Source organism: Saimiri boliviensis, chromosome 1 (assembly GCF_048565385.1).
Source record: "Saimiri boliviensis isolate mSaiBol1 chromosome 1, mSaiBol1.pri, whole genome shotgun sequence".
Classification (NCBI taxonomy): Eukaryota; Metazoa; Chordata; class Mammalia; order Primates; family Cebidae; genus Saimiri; species Saimiri boliviensis.
In genome coordinates this window covers 47,581,091-47,595,172 of record NC_133449.1, presented here as the reverse complement: position 1 = coordinate 47,595,172, position 14,082 = coordinate 47,581,091, and the positions used below count along the sequence as shown (strand labels likewise).

Below are 14,082 nucleotides of genomic sequence, written 5' to 3'. Positions count from 1 at the left end.
CCAGCCTCTCAGATCGGTTACATCAAGCCCAGGGGTCTACTCCAAGGGCACCAACCCATCACTTTCCTTGCCTGGTATAATTACGTAGTCGACCCTAGAACGCCCCCGCAACGTACCCTCACAGAAGTCGCTGAGCCAAAAACTCCGCAGGTTCCCGCTCCCCCCGCCCCCCCCAAACAGACCGTAGTCCCTCCCTCTTTGCCACGGTACTTGAGTCTGTAAGACTAAGGCTAAGACTGCATTGGTTTTAGCATTTGGGGTCTTTTCAACCGCCGGGAAAGCGGGAGACGTCCCCGGCAGCAGGTCCCGTTTTTTTTCTCCCCACCTGCCTCTCCGTCTTTCCCGGGCACTACTGCTTAAGACACTACAGTCTCGACCATCCCACCCACTGCCCACCCCCTGCACACGGGATTTTTTTTTTTTCCGTTCCATGAACCAGACATAACGATTCTGGTTTACATATTTAAGCGAAGGCGGGGAAGAAACGCGACTCTCAGGACCCAAGGGCTGAGGCAAGTTTCTTTGGTTTAAGACCTCCAGTGAAATCATTTTTCTTCTGCAAAGCCTTTCCTACAACGACGGCTTAATCGTGTAATTATGTAAACCAGTTACAATCTGGATAGCTAAACAAACAAAAAAAACAATTCCCGACGCCCAAGCCAAGCCAGCTCCTCCTCGCCGCGCCGTATCCCAAACACCCCGCGCCCCCTCCCCTGCAGCCAGGTTTCGGTTCAACCGACAGCTACCGGAAGTGGGAGAGGCTACTGGCCCAAAGGAGGGAGGCGGGACTTGATCTCCGAGCAACGGCCCCGGCGATTGGCCAGCTCCTTCTGAGACCGTGACCAATGACAGGCTCCCTGAAGCGCTCGGCGAGCCGACTGCGGCTGCGCGGGAGATTCGAATTGGCGGCGGCTACTGGCTTGTGGTGCGGGTTTGGCTGCCGCCGCCCAGCATTTTCTGGCCATGGACACCCCGGAAAATGTCCTTCAGTAAGTGTCCATCTGGTGGGGTGGGGAAGCCCAGGGGCTGGGGCGCCTGGCGTGGGGAAGCCCAGGGGTTTGGGGCGCCTGGGGTTTGGGCCCGGCCCGCCCTAGGCCTGCCTTCTTTTGCTCCCTCCCCCCGCTTCCTGGGTTTGGAGTGTGTCCAGGAAGGCCGTGGGCCGCTTGAGAGCCGGGGAGGGCTCGGCACAGTGGGCTCCGCCGAGGCCCGGTGCTCGTCCGCCCAGCTGCACCACAGTGGCCGTTTGAGGAGATTTGGATAATTCGTTGGGCCCCCAGAGCTCTGGTTAATTCTTTGTGAGGAACTGTCTCCTGATAGCTGTTTAACCTAACAAAAACCCCGAACCCTCTGTTTAGATTTTAAGATAAATTTTCAAAGTCACGTGTTTAACAATTAGACTACAGCAGGGAACGAATTTAAAGTTGCTCTCATACCCATAATCCCACCGCTATTTTTAAAAAGTCTTTGAATACAGGGTACTTTAAGAAAAAAAGTGGAAAAGAATAAAATAGCTTTGCTTATTATTGAGTGACGTGTGCCCGCCTGCTAACATCACTAACTTTTTAAAGTTCCCACGCCTTTGTTTTTTGACTTAGATGGTTTACTAAGACTGTAACTTAAAACTGTTTAAAACAATTAAGTCATAGGTGGCAGGATGTAAAACTGGTCCGTTTTATTAGTTCATTGGGATTAGAAGACCGAGATTGTTAAATACAGTAAAAACAAAAATATATTTGCTCTAGGACTTTTTCTGTAGCCTTCAACCTAGCCAGCAAATTATTTTCTTTCAGAAGTTTCCCCATTTTTAAAGGGAAAGCAGATATTCCTGGTCTCATTTTGACTTACTAAAGATTAATTTGCTTTAGTGAACTGGTTGTTTTAGTATTACAGTGTATTTAGGTCATTTTACTAGAGAAATGTGGTTGGTGTTAGAATATGAAATGTTTACCTTGGATGGGCCTACTAGACATATTTTGGAAGAAAAGTTCTGAAATATGGATTTGTCCCTCTTCTCTATGAAGCATGAGAAACATTCAGAATTCAGAAGTAATTTTTTTTAGTTTCAAAAATAAGCAATACAGTTATATGATTAAAAGAAGAGTGAGAACAATATTTACCGAGAACTCCTGTACCTGCCTACCCTCCTACTCTGTCATGTGTAACCGTTTTTTCTAGTTTATTTTTATTTTTCTTTATATTTACCTAAAAAGAAATAAATATTGCTTTTTAGGCGGGGCATGGTGGCTCATGCCTGTAATACCAACACTCGAGACCAAGGCAAGAAAGTCACTTGAGGCCAGGAGTTCAAGACCAATAGTGATACCCCATCTCTGCAAAAAATAAAATAAAAAATTAGCCAGACATGGTGGCATGTGCCAGTAAATCTCAGCTACTCAGGAGGCTGAGGCAGAAGGATCGTTTGAACACAGAAATTTGAGGTTACAGTGAACCATGATTATACCAATGTACTCTAGCATGGACAACAGAGCAAGATTCCATCTCTAAAAAAAATAAAAACATATATTGCTTTTTACATCATTTAAAAATATATATATATAGTGTCTCAGATAGAAAACCTAGGAGTCTTCCTGACTGGTTTCGTACTTCCCTTCTTACCTTCTATTCCTTTCTTCACACAGAGGGACATAAAAATGAAAATTAGATCTTGTCACCCCCACTTTTTCCTGCTGATGACACTTAAACCACACTGGCTTTCTTTCTGTTCCTGAAGTTCTCTCAGCCTTGACCATTTCGTTCCCAGATAACTACATGGCTCTCTGGCATTGATCACCTGTTACTGCCTCAAGAGAGGCAGGACTTCCCTGGCCACTTTATCTAAAAATAGTAACTTGTCACATTCTCATCCTTTCTCCTGTTATGTTTTATTTAGTTTGTTCTTCTAAGTACTTAATGTAACCTGACATTACTTTGCATGTTTCTTTTTGTTTGTTTAGCCCCTCTAGCATCTGAATTTCCAAGGGGAATTTTGCTCTACTTGGCTGATTTTTTTTTTTTTTTTTTTTTTTTTGATTTAGGCCTTGGCTGAGTATGTGGAAATGGGGGAAGTAGAGTTCTCTGGGAGTTCTGTGGCTGATTTCTGAGCACTGCTGTCATCTGCTTTTCCTCAGGGACTTTGTTACTCTGAAGCCATGAAAACAAACTGTGTCTGGAAGCTCTACTTTGTGGTACTCTGGGCTGCCTCACACCCATTTACAGGCCCTCTTTGACTCTTGTTCCAGCCACGTGTCAGCCATGCTCCTGGGAAGCAAAGGCAGGGATCTGAGTCACTGCCTTGCCTAGATCCCACTGGAAGGGCAGGGGTCTGAGTCAGTGCCATGCTTAGATCCTCCTGTTAGAAGGAGCAGCAAACTTGTGGACACTGGCCCTCATGGTGGCAGTGACATTGGGGTTCCATGAGAGGAGGAGACCCTTGGGGATACAGCTGGGACTTCTGGAAAAACACTGGCTGCTTCTGAGTTTTCTGACTACTTCTGAGCAAATGCTTCTTATTAAATACTATTTGGATTGATATTTAAGATTTTCATTTTAATGTATATAAATGGTATATATAAAATCAAGTGTATCTTTTGCTTGTAGGAATTGTCCCTAACATCCCATGTGCATACTTTTCTCTGTTCTAGGATGTTTGAAGCCCATATGCAGAGCTACAAGGGCAATGACCCTCTTGGTGAATGGGAAAGGTCAGCATTTAGTTATTTTTTTTTTAAACAAGCTGTATGCTGTCCTATGGAAAATTAACATTACCCATATTTTTGTAGCTACATACAGTGGGTAGAAGAGAATTTTCCTGAGAATAGAGAATACTTGGCAACTTTACTGGAACATTTAATGAAGGAATTTTTAGATAAGAAGAAATACCACAATGACCCAAGATTCATCAATTATTGTTTAAAATTTGTAAGTATACTTAAGATGTATCATCAAATCTATAATCATGTTGTACTTCTGCTTTTTAAACTTACATTGTAAGATCATTTTAGACTTTTAGTTCCTCATTTCCAGTTCTGAAGATAATAGAGAGGAAAAACTGTTTATTCTCTGATTCAGTGGACTTCTGTGCCACTAGTCATTAAAAAATATGTGAGGGATGGGCACAGTGGCTCACACCTGTAATCCTAGCACTTTGGGAGGCCAAGGCCGGTGGATCACTTGAGTTCAGGAGTTCAGGTGCAGCCTGGTCAGAATGGTGAAAACCTATCTCTACTAAAAATACAAAAATTAGACCGGCATGGTGGCGGGTACCTGTAATCCCAGCCATTCAGGAACCTGAGGCTGGAGAATTGCTTGAGACTGGGAGGTGGGGGCTGTGGTGAGCCGAGGTCATGCCACTGCACTCCAGCCTGGGCAACAGAGTGAGACTGTCCTCCCCAACCCACCCCCAAAAAAGTACGTGCAGACTTCTCTCTACCTGCAGTCAATCAGTCAGCTCTGTAGTTGTGTCTCCGATTCAATTCCAGCACTACCTGAAACAAGTTAAGGGCTCTGTTCCACAAGACTGCCTCCCACTTCCAATGCCAGTTGCAAGCCACACATTGTTTTACCTGTGCTTCTGATTGACTGGCTATAAAGCAGAGTTCCCACAACCCTCTCTTTGGGCTTGGGTTCCATCAATTTGCTAGAGTGGCTCACAGAATGCAGGGAAACACTTACGGTTACTGTTAATAAAGGATATTACTAAGAATACCAATGAACACCAGATGAAGAGATGTTTAGGGCAAGGTATTTGGGAAGGCGTGTAGAGCTTCCTTGCCCTCTCCAGGTATGACACCCTCCAGGAACCTCCCTGTGTTTAGCTCTCCAGAAGCTTGTCTAAGCTCTGTCCTTTTGGGTTTTTATGGTGGTGCCTTACACAGACATGATTGATTAAATCATTGGCTGTTGATGATCAGCTTAAACTTAGTCCCTCTTCCCTCCCTGGAAGTTCAGGGGTGGGACTGAAAAGTTCAACCCTCTAATCCTGCCTTGGTTTTGCCCCCATCTGAAGTTACCTAGGGGCTCCTAGCTTAGCTGGCTAACTCCTCACCACATGTAGACTAGCAGTTCCATTATTTTTACATCTTTTTGTTTTGGGTTCCCGTAGGCTGAGTACAACAGTGACCTCCATCAGTTTTTTGAGTTTCTATACAACCATGGGATTGGAACCCTGTCATCCCTTCTGTACATATCCTGGGCGGGGCATCTGGAAGCCCAAGGAGAGCTGCAGCATGCCAGTGCTGTCCTCCGGAGAGGAATTCAAAACCAGGCTGAACCTAGAGAGCTCCTGCAACAACAGTACAGGTAGCTACCAATTAAAACTCCCTGTGATGCTTCCGACTTTGAAATGTAATGTTTGCTCTTAAAAATTGTATCGTTAGCAATTTATACAGGAAAATCCTAGTTTTGGAAAATGTGGATAATACAGGATAGTATAAAGAAAAACAAACTGCTCAGAAATACTACATTAATAATAACTGACACATTTCCTTCTAGTATCTTTTCCTGTGCATGTGTGGGAATCCTTGTATTTGTATATTTTAACAGTAAATCATTGTATGTTTGGTTACACATACAAAGAAATTTATACTTAAGAAATTATGAACTTTTAAACTACTTCTAAAGTGGTTGTGAAATCTGTCACAGTGTTGTGTCATAATCCAACCTCTCTCCAATTGGACATTTAAGTTGTTTACGTTTTGATTTTTATAAAAAGCACCATGATGGATACCTTTTTTTTTCTTTTTTCATTTTTTCTTGAGACAAAGTCTCACTCTGGTGTCCAGGCTGGAATGCAGTGCTGAAATCTCAGCTTACCTCTTCCTCCTGGGTTCAAGGGATTCTCCTGCCTCAGCCTCTTGAGTAGCTGGGACTACAGGCACATGCTACCACACCTAGCTAATTTTTGTATTTTCAGTAGAGATGGGGTTTCATCATGTCGGCCAGGATGATCTTGATATCCTGACCTCGTGATCCACCCCCTCGGTCTCTCAAAGTGCTGGAATTACAGGTGTGAGCCACTGTGCCCGACTTACCTTTTTTTTTTTTTTTTTTTTTTTAAATAAAGACAGAGTCTTACTCTGTTTCCCAGACTGGAGTGCAGTGGTGTAATCTCAGCTCACTGCAGCCTCCCCCTCCGGGCTCAAGAGACTCTCCTGCCGCAGTATCCTGAGTAGCTGGGACTGCAGGCATGTACCACCATTCCTGCCTAATTTTCATATTTTAGTACAGAAGAGGTTTTGCCATGTTGGCCAGGCTGGTCTCCAACTCCTGACTGCAAGTGATCTTCCTGCCTCGGTCTCCCAAAGTGCTGGGATTGCAGACGTGAGCCACCGCGTCTGGCCTGTGATGAATATCTTAATGAATAACGTTGTTCACATTTTTAAAACTTATTCTACGATTTAGCATATCTCAGAGAATTGTGAAAATATAGAAAACGAAAGAAAACCTTTTGGCATTTTCCTTGGTGCTTTTTTCTCTCCTTGTTACAGGATTGCATGCATGCTTTCTGTACATATGCAGCTTTGTGTCAAGGTCTTTTCCCTTCATCATAAAAGTATTTTTTAATGTATTTCCTATTTTTACTTAGTTACTTCTCATAGATTCTCAGAATTGAAACTCTTGAGCCAAAGGGTGTATGAAGAGTTTTTAGGCTTGTGGTGCATGTAACTAAACTACTTACTTGAAGGTTATACCAATTGTTTACCCTTCTCCTCTCATTAGTAGAATTTGAGACCCGTTATCTACTGAACCCCTTGCCAGCCTTTAATATACTCATCTGTTCAATTCTTCTACGGTATTCATGCTTTTTAAAGATGTCATCATGAGATTTTTCTAACACCCATAAAAGAGAAAAATTAGTGTAATAAACTTCCATTTATCTATCACCAACTTTTAATATTTAACATTTTGTATTTCTCAATGCTGAAGAATTTTAAAGCAGATCCATAACAGCAAAATATTTTACCTGAAACCCTATTGTAAACATCTCTAAAATCTTACTTCTTACAGAGCCTTGTTCCATAATCATACCTAAGGAAACTAACAATAGTTATTTAATATCACATAATTTTCAGTCTTTTCTCATCACATAAAGTGGCTTCTTAACCATTGGTTTGTTTGACTTAAGAGCCAACAAGGTTTACCACTTGGTTGCTTTATAGGGTGCAGTTTGGATTGCATCGCTCAAAAATGTCAAGTGTAGGAATTGCACATTACTTGACAGAGTTGAAAATGAAACATACCATGAAATGCCTCTCACAGCATTTCGTATGTCTGCCTTTTGAAGCAGTAGTCTAAGTACTTTTGTACTTTCACTGCTTTCTTCCAAATATATTCATTATGTTCCAAATGTATTAAGTACCTAAAGTAGGAGTTTAGACACCCTGGGTTAGAACATTTGCAGATGTGATACATGGAGAAAGAGGGTGTATTTGTTATATGACTTTAAGAAATACTAACAAACTAGGCAAAGGGAGGAATTTTTGTAATACGGGTAGTATATTGGATATAAAGATATTTCCAGCATTTTATTTTTTTATTTTGAAACAACTCTAAAATGCAACTGTACGTTCTCTCTTGACCTCAGACTTTACTAACTTATAATAAGTTGTCTGTGGTATTTAGTTTTCACTCTAGCAGCTATGTATCGAACTGTAAATTTATAATCTATATTGATGCCTTTTCTACTGTCATTTAGGTTATTTCAGACACGCCTCACTGAAACCCATTTGCCAGCTCAAGGTAAAATCAGACTTTCTAAAATGCCTATTGTTGTCCATTCGGTCTTGGATTTGTACTAGTGTTTCCTTTTCTCTAAAAAACAAAATCAGCTGGGCATGGTGATGCACCCCTTTAATCCCAGCACTTTGGGAGGTCCAGACAGGTGGATCACCTGAGGTCAGGAGTTTGAGACCAGCCTAGTCAACATGGTGACATGCTACCTCTACTAAAATACAAAATTTAGCTGGGTGTGATAGCATGTACCTGTAGTCCTGGCTACTTGGGAAGCTAAAGCAGGAGAATTGCTTGAGCCTGGGAGGCGAAGGTTGCAGTGAGCCAAGATCACACCACTGCACTCCAGCCTCGGTGACAGAACGAGACTGTCTACACACACACACCACATCCAATTTTTAAAGAAACCCAGATTGTACTCTCAGGTAATAGAGAAAGCACTCCGATCATTGTAATGCCTACTAAATAGCCCCAGAGAGAAAGGGCTTTGTCTTAGCATTTTAAAAGAGCAACCCTGCAAGAAAAGCCTGATGATTTCACTGTATTTCTAGGATTTTGTTTTTTAATTCAAAATTGACCAAATAGTTAATCTGGACTCCATCTATTTTGAATGGAATCAAATGTGTTTAATGCAACTTTTAAAGAAACATAGCCATTCTTTTCTTAGAACTAAACATCACATTTCAGCAATAAACCTACCCTATCTTGTTGTTTAAAATCATTAGTTAAATTTTATGTTTCTTTTGGGTACTTCCTGGCATTTTGAATTGATCAGAAAATTGTATAATATTTATTTTAAAAATGTAGTTGAAATTTCTGAGACAGTAGGAATGAGTTGATTTATTTCTTATGATTCTTACTGGAAGGATGAGGGGAATGTATTAGGTGTGATAATTTTATTTATTATGGTTTTACCCTTATTTTCTCCTTATTTTATCCTCTTTTCCCTCATAGCCAGAACCTCAGAACCTCTTCATAATGTTCAGATTTCAAACCAAATGGTAACATCAAAATCAAATCCAGGAAATAGTATGGCCTGTATTTCTAAGAATCAGGTAACGATGACATTTGTAGGTTGTATGGACACTGGGAATGGTATTGAATGGCCAACCTGGCTGCCTTCTATATCCAGCTTGACATCTCATTTCTTTGATCTTTCTCTCATGACTAACCTCCATGTCAGCTACGTGTTCCTGGGGCAACTTCCTGGGCCTGTTATTCTCTTCCGCAGCTCAACTCAAATGTAATTTATTGTCTAACCCAGAGGCCCCCACCATACAGCCTCCTGTCTTTACTCTCCCCAGCAGCTTCTCCCCTGCCAATATCCTTTCCTCCTCTGCTCTGCTGGCCTCTGCATAGGCTGTGGAGATCTCTACCTGGGATTATACCCATCTGGGGGCTCCTGAAGCTGGCTTTCAAAACTCGGAGACTCAAAGGTTGATGCCTGTTGCCTCAACTAGGGCTCTCATACTCCTAGGCACTGGGACATGCTTCCAGTGTCCGATTCACTCTTTATGTTTTGTGTATCTCTTATGTTTCCAGGTTCACTCTTTAGCACCAAATTATAGTGATTTTAAACTTCTTTTCAGTTTCTTCAAACTCAAGACCTGGCTACCTCTAATTTCTCTCTCGAACTTAAATTCTATTTCAGCAGATACCATCAAGTGATATCTGTCAGTTTTCTGCCCCCAACCAATAAATGTAACTGCATCCTTCCCTGTGAGAAAAGGTTGCTGTCTATCTGCACTTGTCATTATCTTCATCAAGAGTTTTGCTCTATGGAGATCACTTCTGCCTCCATGGTTTATCAACATGGGAAAATGCTCAAGTCTCTCCTTCCCTCAGCCTCACGTTTCCCAGCTATGTTTCCCATGTTACCCTCCATAGTACAACTTTCAAAGTTCATCAAGGACCTCCTTGAAGCAAAAGCCAATGGCAATGCCTCTGTTCTTAGGGTATATGTACAGATTTTATTAATGTAACACATTCTTAGAAGCAGAAAATGCATTCCTGACATGTAGTGCAACTTGTCCCAATTTACATTTTATATCCTACACATGCTTGCCAGCCTCCTGACCTCGTATTGCTCTGTCTAAGCTCTAGACAGTAGAGATGGGTCTTGATTACAGTAATATTTTCTAGACCTAGCTCAGAGTGTGACATGGAGGTGTCTGGTAAATACTTGTTTAGTGAATGAATTTGGGAACTCTTGAGGGCAGAGTAGTACCTGAGGAAAATTTTAATTAAAAAAATGTTGAACACAGCAGTTGGGAATATCCATCCCATAGTGTTTAGACACTATAGCCTAACTCCTAGACTATAAATTGAAGGGAAATCAACTAGGGTTCTTCTCTACTGCTGGGTAGGACTTTATCAAAAATAAAACTCTTTCCTGGATTAGATTAAGTTGCAATACTTATTGTGCGGTTAATGATACGAACTGAATCTTTTGATATTAATCATAATTTAAAAATATATTAATATGATGTAATATATGAGCATAATATAAAATATATAAGTATAATATAAAATAAATAATGCGAGAGAGATATATATAAATCTACTTGAGATTAAGGGTCCTCTTCACCTCAAGCATTTTCATATTTTGTGAAGTAATTTAGGTGACGCTTTCTTCTCAGATAGGTGAATGCTCATGTTTGTTTTCTGTTTTTAGGGTTCAGAGCTTTCAGGAGTGATATCTTCAGCTTGTGATAAGGAGTCAAATATGCAAGTATAATCAGTGCATTAATCTATTATGAATTTGCTTCAAATGTTCTTCAATACATTGTTGTAAATGTATTTTCCCCCGTTGTAGGGAACAAAGAGTAATCATGATTTCTAAATCAGAATATTCTGTGCACTCATCTTTGGCATCCAAAGCTGATGTTCAACAGGTTGTTATGTATTGCAAGGAGAAGCTTATTCGTGGGGAATCAGAATTTTCCTTTGAAGAATTGAGAGCTCAGAAATACAATCAACGGAGAAAGCATGAACAGTGGGGTACTTGCAATCTTATATTTTTAGTTATTCTTATGTCACTTAAAATAATCCTCATCTCTGAGTAATTTTTTATAGAATAATTGGCTATGTTGAAAGGCTCTGTAAAAAAGTCTTCATCTCATCCTGTCAGAAGCCCAGAAGTCATTATTAACCCATTTTGCATTTGCCTGGAGAATATTGTACTGGCAGCAAGCTGCACTTCCTTTTCTAAATGGGAAATTGGTTAACCGCTAGTGTAGCATCCAAGTTAGTCCAAGGACTAAATTGATGTCTTGGTAGCAAACTCATAGTTGAAAGAGTGCAAATTAGATATCCATACCAGTGTCATTTTAGCTTTAGTGAAATAAATATTTAAAATTTTTCCAATATTATCTGTATATTGTAATTCTAAATCTCTAGGTCAGTTATTTGAACCTTTATTCCATTTGGGACTTTTATATCATCTAAGTTATTTGGGCTATAGCCATTCTGGGCCTTTCTTTTTTGTTCTTTACTTTTCATATTCAATTGACAACAGAGAAGGCAAGTCAGTTAACACAGAGGACCCATTTTGTACTGGGCATAGATCCATTTTTCTTTCACATGCCATAACCGAAGTCTTAAGCCAGATTCTTTGATTTGTCTGATACGGCTCTGTTAACCAGTTATTGGAAGTGGGACTAATCACAGCATGCTTGAAGCCCTGATCATTTAGTTCACTTCACTTCTATTTAGTCTCTAGAGATTTTTGTCTTTTAAAAATAAAAACTTATTTTAAAATGATTTGCACAATCATGATTGTTTACAAGAACCATCATGTATATGATGGTTAAAAAAAATCTTTGCTATTATACTGTGCTGTTATTTTTTATCAACATGTAGATTTTTTATTTTTTTTATTTTTATTTTTTAGTAATTTACATGCCCTGAATATATAATAACCAAGCTGAGGGCAGGTAAAAATTAAAAAGTAATACAAGTTTCACTTCTAAAACCAAATACAAGAAAGACTAACAAAAAAATCGGGCGCCTAAAATATAACCCTTTCCTCATTTTGCATGTATTCCTATGATGACTTGAATTTAAGTTTTGCATGCAATCCATTTTTTATCTTTCCTAAAGTAAATGAAGACAGACATTATATGAAAAGGAAAGAAGCAAATGCTTTTGAAGAACAGCTATTAAAACAGAAAATGGACGAACTTCATAAGAAGTTGCATCAAGTGGTAGAGACATCCCATGAGGAGCTGCCCACTTCTCAGGAAAGGTCTGAGGTATATTGTGCTCTTTATGACACGTCCCATGCCCAATAGCGGGAATTGCAGTATTGATTTGTTCCTTTCTATATGCTGGTTTTCAAGTTAATTCTGTTTATTTAGCTGGTAACTTTCTGAAATTGTAACATAATTTGACACAGAAGTTCAAAATGTAGAGTGAGACAAGAAAGTTACAGAACAGAATGGTAGTATGTTTTACATGTTTGTATGTATACATATCTATATATTCATGTATTAGTATTTATAGAACTTTTTTGTTTTTTGTGCAATGACTTGTGTAATTAAAATTGGAATATAGTACTCTTAATAATTTATCATCTAGATATATTTTTTGTTTGCCATTACTTCATGTTGGAAAAGGAGAGAAATGGTGAGTGTGTTAGAGCCACATATATTTTCTTAAAATTAGTCATGAACGAGGGAGATTGGAAATAAACTAATTTAAGCTGTATAATGGTTGCTTAATCTGCATCATAGTTTATATCTGACTATGACATAGGATACCATGAAGATAAAATACTTAATTTTGTTACATATTTGGAAAGTATAAAAGTATGTGACTATATGATGGTTTTTTAAAATATCACATGAAAGATGTGTGTATAAATATATATGTATGTATGTATGTTGGACAGGGTCTTGCTCTGTCACCCAGGCTACAGTGCAGTGGTGTGATAACTGTTCGTTGTATCCTCCTTAGCTGTGACCATAGGCATGTGCCACCACACCTACCTAATTTTTTATTTTTATTTTTGTAGAGATGGGGTCTTGCCATGTTGCCCAGCCTGATGCCAAACTCCTGGGCTCAAGCGTTCCTCTTGCCTGAGACTCCCAAAGTGTTGTGATTACAGGTGTGAGCCACCATACCTGATCTGAATGTTCTCCTTTATTGTCAACTGCTATAGTTTGTATTCTTCCAGACTTACCGTGTATGATTTACATGTGTGTGTACACATGAATGCAATAGAACGTTCTATATAAATGACTTATTTTCTGCTTTTTCTTCCTAACATATCTGATAGATCTTTCACTACTGTTGCATAGAAATCTAACTGATTCTACTTGCAGCATAGTCTTCTGTCATACCTTATAAAAGGGAGCGTATCATGTAGAAACTGTTACGAGTCATGCTGTCTTGAAAGTTTATGTACCTAAAAAATTGTCAGGCTGCCCTCTATAAACAGGATTGTCCACTACCATTAATAGTGTGTAAAAGTGCTTGTTTCTTGTACACATTTAGCTAAATCTTTTCAAGCACCTAATGTAGTTTCTTTAATTATAGGTGGATTTGGATCTTTTTTGGATACACTTAGTGTTTTTTTTTTCTTTAAATTGGCTTGATAGCTGTGTCCATTTTTCTATTGAGTCATTTCATTTTTTAAATTTATTTATTTGGATTTCTTTTCTTGTATAATTTATATTTTTCTCTGGATGGTTGCAAGAAGTTGTTAAGAAATTGTTCTCCCTGGCTCCTTTCCTGTGGTATATCCATTGTTCCCATGTCTTCATTTCTCCTTAATGTCTTCATTTTGAAGACACATATTCTCCAGTAGCTTTAAAAAAAAAAGAAAAAGAAAAAAAGCAGCATGTTTGAGGGGTTAGTTTTTGAGGTCTCTTGCATGTCTAAAAGCATCTTTATTCTACCCTCACACTTGGTTGATGACTTGGTTGGGCACAATGTTCTAGGAAGGAAATCACATTCCCTCAGAGTTTTTAGAGGCACTCCTTCATTGTTTTTTAGCTTGCACAATTGGTGTGGAAAAGCCCAGGGTCCTAATTCTTGGTTCTTTGATGTGACCTTTGTTTTTCTCTGGTGGGGTGTAGGATCATCTTCCTCCCCTGTGTTGTGACATAATGATGTGTTTGGTGTTTATCTTTTCATCCATTATACTTAGTACTTAAATGTTCTAGTTTTGCAATTCTGGGCAATTTTCCTGATGTATATTTTTAGGGGTGGATATTTTTCCCTCATACTCTCTGTTAGGCTATCCTGGACTGGTCATTTAATTTTCTTAAATTTCACCATTTTCTATCTTTGTCCTTTTCTACCCCTAATTTTCTTTGAGATTGCCTTAATTTTTATGGCCATCTTATTAAA

The 14,082-nt window shown here is 39.4% G+C and overlaps 1 protein-coding gene across 2 annotated transcripts in view; it reads left to right on the top strand.

Moving 5' to 3' along the window:
* The first annotated feature begins 894 nt into the window (after positions 1-894).
* BUB1 (BUB1 mitotic checkpoint serine/threonine kinase) overlaps positions 895-14,082 on the top strand; it is a 40,030-nt gene continuing 26,842 nt past the window's right edge. Inside the window, exons 1-9 of one of the 2 annotated variants that reach the window (XM_074396952.1) lie at positions 895-989; positions 3,642-3,701; positions 3,780-3,918; positions 5,102-5,298; positions 7,694-7,737; positions 8,683-8,783; positions 10,403-10,455; positions 10,544-10,728; positions 11,830-11,981. In XM_074396952.1, coding sequence (XP_074253053.1) covers positions 964-989; positions 3,642-3,701; positions 3,780-3,918; positions 5,102-5,298; positions 7,694-7,737; positions 8,683-8,783; positions 10,403-10,455; positions 10,544-10,728; positions 11,830-11,981 — 957 coding nt within the window. In that variant the 5' untranslated portion in view covers positions 895-963. Of the gene's footprint in view, positions 990-3,641; positions 3,702-3,779; positions 3,919-5,101; positions 5,299-7,693; positions 7,738-8,682; positions 8,784-10,402; positions 10,456-10,492; positions 10,729-11,829; positions 11,982-14,082 lie in introns of those variants that run through there. The other variant, XM_074396948.1, reaches the window with a different exon arrangement.